General features: G+C 35.4%; 1 protein-coding gene across 1 annotated transcript; it reads left to right on the top strand.

Moving 5' to 3' along the window:
* Nucleotides 1-370: 370 nt before the first annotated feature.
* Nucleotides 371-5,168, top strand: glrx5 (glutaredoxin 5 homolog). Its single transcript, XM_079639819.1, has 2 exons — nt 371-1,957; nt 4,677-5,168. The coding sequence occupies exons 1-2, from the start codon at nt 1,663-1,665 to the stop codon at nt 4,844-4,846; spliced, it is 465 nt and encodes a 154-aa protein (XP_079495945.1). The 5' UTR covers nt 371-1,662; the 3' UTR covers nt 4,847-5,168.
* Nucleotides 5,169-9,346: the final 4,178 nt, after the last annotated feature.

Here is a 9,346-nt window from a genome sequence, read left to right as displayed (position 1 = left end):
CTACATACTGGCTGAGCTTTTTTTTTTTGTATTATTTTTTATATTGATGGATATTTCATACGTGTTGCTGTCTTTTTTATTTGATTGTTTAATTATTCAAAATAAAGATTGTATTCATTCATTCATCTTGTTGTAGATCCTCAGGACAGAGTGAAGATAGTGCCTAGTTTTATAACCCAAGGAAGCCAGGCCTCAGACATAGGCCTACTGTAAACAAATGCACCTTCAAGAACATGCATGAATTAAAATTACAATGTTCGGAGTTTACCCAAGCTACAAACAATTTTGCTGAATAGTTAAATTTAGATACCTCAGAAATACTTGATTTATGGTAGAAAGAAAACACTCAAATCTGGGATTGTTTGGTGTGTGCATGAATTCACATTTTATTGAACGAGAAAAATGGAGTAAGTTAGTCAAAAAAACGTTTACAAAACAAACCTTTACACATTACTGTGATTATGGTGAGCAATGTTGGAATCCGGACGAACCTACGGGTATAGAAAACAGTCTGAATTAGTCAATGTAAGGTTTTTCCTCCATTCACAGCATAACGTTTCACTGTGGCAATTCGAAGTGTCTGAAAGGCGCGCTTCTCCTGCCAGACAATATCTGACTGCCGCCGCTGTATTACTCTGCCTGTTTTGAGATTGGTAACGGTAAAAAACTAACCATTACCGCCGTGGAAACAGGACGAGATTTGTGGAAAGAATATCGCACGTAAAACTTCAAAGTCTAGAGAAGTCACGCCTTTTGCTCCTTCATTTTGATCTATGCAGCCTCGTCGAGTCTCCAGCCACTGCAGGCGGAGACATGTTCGCGAGACTGCACTTATTTCAGGGGACAGACGTGAACAAACGTATCTTAAATATTACTTACAAAACTGTAAGAAAATCCACGCGGTGTGCAACAGCCACAGACTTCATTTCATCAACCCGACCACGACCTAAGATGCAGATCCGTGACTGAATCATTCGGATCTTTGTATGCGCTTAATCGGTTGAATCGTTTAAAAAACAAACAAACGAACGATTCTTTAACGCGTTCGAGCAATTTCGAGGATAACTATTTTTACCTGTTACATACATTTGTGACAAAATCAAATTATAACTACATTAGAGTGCTTAGTGTAGATGGATGTGTGTTTTATGAGCGGAATCACTGCAAATGAACTGAATGTTTTTTTTTTTTTAAATGAATCTTTTAAAGAATTTCAAAGAACCGATTCGCAGAAATGAGTTGAAGCATGTAGTACGTACCGGGAGGAAAAAGGTCAGTGTTATTCTAACCGGAAGTAAATGCCTCCACTAATTACTTCTTACAAAAACAAAAACAAAGAAAAAAATAGACGTTTTTAAATTACAGTGAATTTACGTGTAATAGTTGATAAATATTTTACTTCGCTAAAATAGAAGCTGTCAAGAGATAAAAAAGCAACTTGTGTAACCTTCATGACTGACGTAGGATTCAACCAATCACAGATAATAAGAAAAAAGACGAGAACCAATAGCTTTCCTCCATTGAGTGTTTATTCTCGAAGAGGCGGAGCTTACGTTCAGTGAGTTTCTTTGGCGAGGTTCTGTCACTGTGGTGTCAGTTAAAGGACGTGACACACATACACAAACCACTTAAAATCTTCACCAAACTCTTCAGACTTGTAAAATGAACAACATTCTAAGATCGACAGCCCGGTGTCTTCGACCGGGCGCGTGGCATTACAGAACAGCGCAGAATAATGGAGAGATGCTGTCTGGTTGGGCCCGCCTCATGTGCTCCTCCGCGGGCCAGAAGAACATGGAGGAGATGGTGAAGAAGGACAAGGTGGTGGTCTTCATGAAAGGTACTCCTGTTCAGCCCATGTGCGGCTTCAGTAACGCCGTCGTTCAGATCCTGAGAATGCACGGGGTCGACAGCTACGCTGCTTATAACGTGCTGGATGATCAGGATATCAGAGAAGGTCAGTGGCTGGTCATTGCTGTTTGAAGAGTTTTTGGAGTTTAAAACCCTATACAATTTGAAATAACTTCATGGCTTTTTATCTAATGTGTGGTTCTTCTTAAACGTGTGACTAAAATATATTTTAAGCTGCCAATTATTAATCATAAAGTAAAACCAAGAAACGTTCTCATAATTATGGCTTAGTATCTCATAACAATGAGCAACTTTCTTATAATTATGTTTATGTAACGTTAGTAATATTTTTTAGATTTTTGGGAAAATCTAATAGGCCTAATGACTGTCCTATCTCAAAAGAATGACACGTTATTATGAGAAAGTTCCTTAGTATTACCAAATTAAAGTTTCACATTATTATTATTAATAATAATAAAAACTTTCATTATTATGAGATGAGTCATTATTACTAGTCAGTTTCTCATTATTACGAGATGTTAAGTGATTATCGTGAAATATTCTTGAGAAACTAAGTCATTAAATATTAAAGTTTCTAATTTTATTAGAAACCAAGGCTTTACTACTTGGAAGTTTATACTTATTACTAAGGTTTCTCGTTATTATGTGAAAGTATCTCATTATGTTGATCCATTAATATATTAATGAGAAACTTTTTATTATGAGATATATGAAAAAGTGTCTCATAATTATGAGAAAACATCATAATGATAACTCATTATTATGAGATGTCAAGCAATTATTATGAGAAAGGGTTTCGTTATTGTGAGATGGTAAGTAATATTATTAATAATAAACATCATTATTATGAGAAAGGCATTACTACATAAAAGGTTACATAAACATAAAAGGCATTACTACATAAAAGCTTCTCATTAGTACTAAAAATGTTCTCATCAAGAGATATTCAGTAATTATTATGAGGAAACTTAGGCTATCTTATGTTGATCCATTATTACAGGATGTTAATGAGAAAATGTATTATTGTTATACTATTTTCTAATTAAAAAAGTTTCTCATCACTAAACTTGTTCTCATTATCATGATATAGGCTATTGAGTTGTTATTATAAAGTTTCTTATTATTATGTTGATCCATTATTATTACAGGATATTAATGAGAAACTTTATTATAAAATATAATTATTAAGAGAGTTTCACATTATTATTATTATGTTATAATGTTCTAATAATAATGACTTAACATCTCACAATAATGACTTAATTTCAAATTTTTATGAGATGTTAAGTTATTATTATGAGAAAGTTTCTCAATTTTTTGAGAAACCAAGGCAGTACTACATGAAAGTTTATCATTACTACAAAAACGTTTCTCATTATGAGAAAATTTGTCATTATTATGTTGATCTATTATTACGGGATATTAATGAGAATTTTTTTTTTCATTATTAAGAAAGTTTCTCATTATGTGATGTTTCCTTGTAATAATGACTTGACATCTCACGGTAATAGTAACTAACTTTATTATGAAAAAGTTTCTGAGAAAACATCTCATAATAATCAGAAACGTTCTCGTTACAATGACCCGACATCTCGAAATAATGAGAAACCAAGTCATTATTATGAGAAAGTTTCTAATTATTATGACTTCCATACGTTGCACTTTAGTTTGGGTCTGAAACTTGGTTCTAGACGTGGTTAGTTTGATCAATACAGCACAAGTAAGGCACCAGCAGTCACCCGGTCAGCTCTGATTGCCTTTATCAGTTTTGCGCAGCAGGAAGAAAGGGGTGTTAACCCTCAGGCAACTGAGGGTAGTTTCCAAACCGTAAAGCCTAGACTGAAATGCTTAAGTGGAATTAAAAAGAGAATAAGGAAATCCATGTCACGTAAAATGATTTCCAGAGTTGTGCATGTAAGAGATAAAGGATTAGTTCACTTTAAAAAAAAATGTTGCTGATAATTTACTCACCCCGATGCCATCCAAGATGTCCATGTCTTTCTTTCTTCAGTCGAAAATAAATTTAGGTTTTTGAGGAAAACATTCCAGGCTTTTTCTACACAGAATGGACTTCAATGACAACCATCTATCCCAATGTTCAAAAGAAGGTTCAAATGTCCGTCTCAATGCAGCTTCAAAGTCTCTACACGATTCCAGTCGAGAAATTAGGGTCTTATCTAGCCAAACGATCAGTCATTTTCTAAAAGAAATAAAAATGTATATACTTTTTAACCACAATTGTTCGTCTTGTGCTGGTCTGCAACGCGCCATGTATTACGTCATCATGTTGGAAAGGTCACGAAAAATATTAGCTAAGAAAAATAAATTAAAACAAAAATGTTGGACGATTTTGAAGCTGGAGGAGAAAATGAAATGGAGTTTTTTGCCTTTCCCTACTTTTCTGAACCGGAGGACAGACAAATAACTTAGATGGATGACGTGAACGTGGCCTTTCCAACGTGATTACGTAATGCGTGGCACGTCGCAGACCAGCACAAGATGAACTCGACTGGGATCGTGTAGAGACTTTGAAGCTGCATTGAGATGGACATTTGAACCTTTTTTTTTTAACATTGGGATAGATGTTGCCATTTAAGTCCATTCTGTGTAGAAAAGGCCTGGAATGTTTTCCTCAACCTTAATTTATTTTCGACTGAAGAAAGAAAGACATGGATATCTTGGATGACATCGGGGTGAGTAAATTATCAGCAACATTTTTTTTTTGAAAGTGAACTAATCCTTTAAGGACTAAAAAAAAACGTTGTCGTCTGTTTACTGACATGTGACTTTGTTCCACCTGAAAGGAATCAAGTCGTTCTCCAACTGGCCGACGATTCCACAGGTGTACTTCAACGGGGAGTTTGTCGGGGGCTGCGATATTCTTCTTCAGATGCATCAGAGCGGAGACCTGGTAGAGGAACTACAGAAGCTGGGAATCAGATCAGCTCTCCTGGATCAAGAAAAACAGTCCTAGTCAGCCAAGTCGCATCTGTTGGATGATTGTCCATTGAGGTAAACTTCTCAAAGGTTGACATGTGAAGGGTGATTTGACCTGCTGAAGTCCAAACTAAAGGATATGATGTCACGAATCCTGAAAAATCACTGTAAAACACTTGACATAGAATTACCGTATTACACACATGATGATGATTACATTTCTATTGCAGAAAGCTTGCCTTTATTTCAGATACTCTAATGTTAGACCACTGCATATTTAAAATGTTGTATTTTGAAATATATTATTACATGTATTTTAGATGTATATCAGTTTTTTGTCAATAAAATAATTTAAAGGACCCATTGTTTGAAAGTAAAGCTGTTGGGTGTGACGCAAGATTATGAGTTCTGCGTTATCTGATGTCGTTGCAAAGAATTCAGGTTTTCATCTTCCTCATTCTTTAAAGCCTTAGTAATATAAGTGTTTGCGCCGTTTACTCATAAGATGTTGAAATCTTTTGGTTCAAAGGTATCTTCTTGGCTTTAATGGTGAGACTTATTTTAAACATTTTTTTTCATCAGTTCTGTGTGATATAATACATGGGCATGTCCTATTTGACACTTTGAAGTGTAAAGAGTTTCATCTTGTTGTTTGTTTCAATATTTGCATCTTTGACACATTTTGGAAATTGATCATTTGAAAGGACGTTAATCAAAAAGGAGTTCTAAAGAATAGGTCAAAGATCTGAATTGACAAATAACATTCTAGGTACACGGGAAACTCGAAAAATTTTAATATGGTGCAAAAGTAAAAAAAAATTCAGTAATTGAACTTTTAAAAGGTGAAACTAATATATTAGACTCATTACATGCAAAGTGAGATATTTCAAGACTTTATTTGTTATAATTTTAATGATTATGGCTTATAAACAAATAAATTAACTTTAGCACGATATTCAAAAATTTCGAGTTTCACCTGTATATTGGAGTTAGTGATGATTGTAACTTCACATGTGTCCACTAGAGGACGCAATAGTCTTACAATTGTTTTCTGACTGATCATGGAAAACCGAAAATGATGTCATTAAGGATAGATTACTTAAAAGAGTGAGTTTCTATTATAAAAGGGAAACAACCTTTTAAAAAATAGTTTAGAAATTACATTAATTGTTTTATTAAAATTACTGGTACTTGAATTCATTTGTTGATTTCATGTGGTTTTGAAAATCACACATTTAAGTGTTTTAATGTTTCAAGGAAAATTACAAATAATATATTTTTTTAATATTAAGTTTTTTAAATGTTATACTTGGTCTATATTTTTACCTTTCATTATAATGACAGACTGTTAAAAAAATGACATTGAGTTTAATTTAAAAATAATAAATCGAAAAACAATTTTAAAAGTAAAATCATACAGAAGGTATTTTTAAGTCTTTATTCTTAAATAAATTAATAGATTGAGATGTGGAAATGTATTAGGCAAGGTTACATGGTAACACCTTTCTTTATTCCTTTTTTTAAACTGTAAACCATGCTTGACTTCACATTTTCACCATCCTCTCAAAAGCTTTCATATCCCAGCACTCCTTCTCCCTCTAAGCTGGTTGCTAGGCAACACCACAGCTGTCTAAAATCGCCCCCTATACACCTTAAATTAGGGCACTATTTGAAGGGACAGCCATTTGTAGTGATGTCCGAAATAATGCATTGTAAAATTATATGATCAAAAGTTAGGTTGTATATTATGTTTTTACATTGCTTTAACTCATCAAAATAAGTTTGTTATTCAAAATTCTACTAATTTAAGTCAGTTTAATGTGATGAAGTCACTTTAACATCCAAGTTGATTGTACTTAATTTAAGGCAGCAACTTTTTTTACAGTGTGGTGGACGTTATCGAGTGCACTCATTCAAACCCATAATGCACTGCAATAACGAGTGTGCAACCGATGTACGCTCAACGGCTAGTAAATACCCAAAATGCACTGTGAGGGTCACGCCGAATTAATTCACGCATCTCACCAGAAGATGCGTCCACTGCCGAATCATCCATCCATCCATTTTCCAGCTGGTCCAATGTGGCTACTGCGTAATATCATACAGGTATAAATTCATTTTAGATTGGTTTATTCAATTGTTTATTAAGGTTTATACATTAGTTTCCTTTACAGAGGTATTGTAATGAATAAATAAATAGTGCCATTGCTACTGGAGCAGCCAGTTTGGTAAGTTTCAAAGGATTATTAAACAGCAAGCATAAACTGCAGCCCTTCCAGCTTCCAGTGTCCACATTCACTCCATCGTTTTCATTCACTCTTTCAAGTGGACTGTATCAGTGGAGTAATGTAGGGAATAGTGAATGATGGTATAGGGGGCAATTTAGAACACTGCTCAGGTTTCTCAAAAATGAGGCACAGAAACAAAGAAATGCCACTCTTCTCCATGTGGATTTGGTTTGCAAACAGAATCAGGTCATTGGTGCCAGTGCCTGAAGAGCGTCTGACACCTCTGCTCTGGTACATGTAAACAGCAGAGACTCAAGCAGGAAAGAACGTTTCACCGCAGTTGTCAGAGCTACATTTTGAAGAACAAACATTAATGTAGAAGTTGCTAAACATTTCCATGGCGTTATTGAAAATGCCGGTGCCAGGACCGCAGAGAACAAATCCCTGGCTAGAGACTTGCGGCACACAATATAGTGCTCTTATTGTTTGGAGGATGTTTTTCTGGGGGATTTTTTTTTTAAAAAGCATGAAAGGAAATGGTGTAAGCATCTCATATGTAAGGAATAATTGACGACAGGCCGTTGAATTATTAGAAAAATAATGCACACCCGAGGTGGTAATGCGGTCACGACGCGAAGCGGAGTGTGCATTATTTTTCTAATAATTCAATGGCCTGAAGTCAATTATTCCGCTTATACTACAGTTACCACACCTCAAATATTGTTCAGATGATGAATTTCAAGACGTTTGTAAAGTTTTTGTCATTAAAACGCTCTTGTATGTAGTAGTAGGCCTAATTCCTTGCACATCTAATGCTCCGTTGCTAATTCCAAAACGTCATTTTAGAGTTAGTAACGGAGGTTTGAGCCGCTGATATCAGACTAATGCTGGACACACACTTAACGACTAGAAACATTCTCTGACTGTGAATGCAGCAGATTAAAAACACCGCTGTGAACACAGACGCATGATCAGTCATATCAAATTACATTCATAACCGGCCTTATAGTAAGTGTGTCCACGGCTTTATGCAGTTATTAATGCAGTTATGAGAGAGAAGCATGTGCGTCAATATTATTATTTATTTATTCAATTCGTTTTAATTAATTCGTTCATTCTTTTTTTCTATTAGTGACAGTCGACTAGCCTAATAAATGTCAATTATTATTTATTTGTTATATTATTTGCAATAATTATGAAAACCCGTGCTGCAGGACTATCAATTTATTTAAATATTCAGTTTAATTTTCTATTGATTATTTATAGGACTATACTTTATTTATTAAAATTAAACTGCATGTTTCCATTGATTGTGAAGTTAGACATTGAAAATTGCAGATCAAGCGCATGGGGCTGCATGGGTTTTCTTGAATTGTATCCTATTTTCCGTTATTACAGTTGACTACGCGAAGTGATATGGAACTGTAATGCGGTTAAGATCTGCCTGGAACTACTTTAGCCATGTGGTTCCCTGAAAATAATTGCACACCTCAGAACGTTCGTCAACCAATCAGATTCAAGCATTCAACGGCCCTGTAGTATAAATAGCCATAGTCAACACTCACTGTATGAAGATGGACTGAAATAAACTGTTGGACATATGTGAGCTGAGGAGGACAAAACCTTAAAGTCCTAGAACATGCGGGAAATAATTTTCCTCATTCTTCTCAGATAAGGTGATTTAAAGGGAGGATCTTTTCCACATGCTGTGTCAGGTAAGCACCTCGCATGAACATGATCTCAGAAATTTAAAGCAGATGCGATCAAACAGGATTAAACAGCCACAGGGGGTCAGCAGTCTGCCTTATATTGCGGTGTTTATGTAGAACAGGATGGGCAGCGTCGGTCCTGGAGTCCCGCTGTCCTGCAGAGTTTTGCTTCAACCCTAATCAAACACACTTGAACAAGCTAATTAATGTCTGCAGGATTACTAAGGCCACAGGCAGGTGATTTTTGTTCTATTTTATTTTATCAGGGTTGGAGCTAAACTTTGCAGGTCATAAGCACTCCAGGACCAACATTGCCTATCCCAGGGCTGAACCCTCTAAATAAACTTTAGTACAATCCTGGTCCTGGAGTACCCCTAGTACTGCACATTTTAGGCTACGTTTACACGTGGACGGCTTTTTTCATAAACGGACATTTCACCCCTCTCTGTTTTAAAAAATAACATTGTGCATACCTGTCAGTTTTCAGAAAAGTGTTCGATACACGAACCCATGTATATGCCGTCTAGAGCATGTCAAACCTGTAGGTGGCAGTGTAACGAGAAGCTCAAGCCCACAAATCAGTTAGCAAATCAAAATCAC

Source organism: Phoxinus phoxinus (genome assembly GCF_949152265.1).
Source record: "Phoxinus phoxinus genome assembly, chromosome: 16".
NCBI lineage: Eukaryota > Metazoa > Chordata > Actinopteri > Cypriniformes > Leuciscidae > Phoxinus > Phoxinus phoxinus.
Note: the sequence above shows the minus strand (reverse complement) of the source record. Positions and strands in the feature narration are given on the sequence as shown.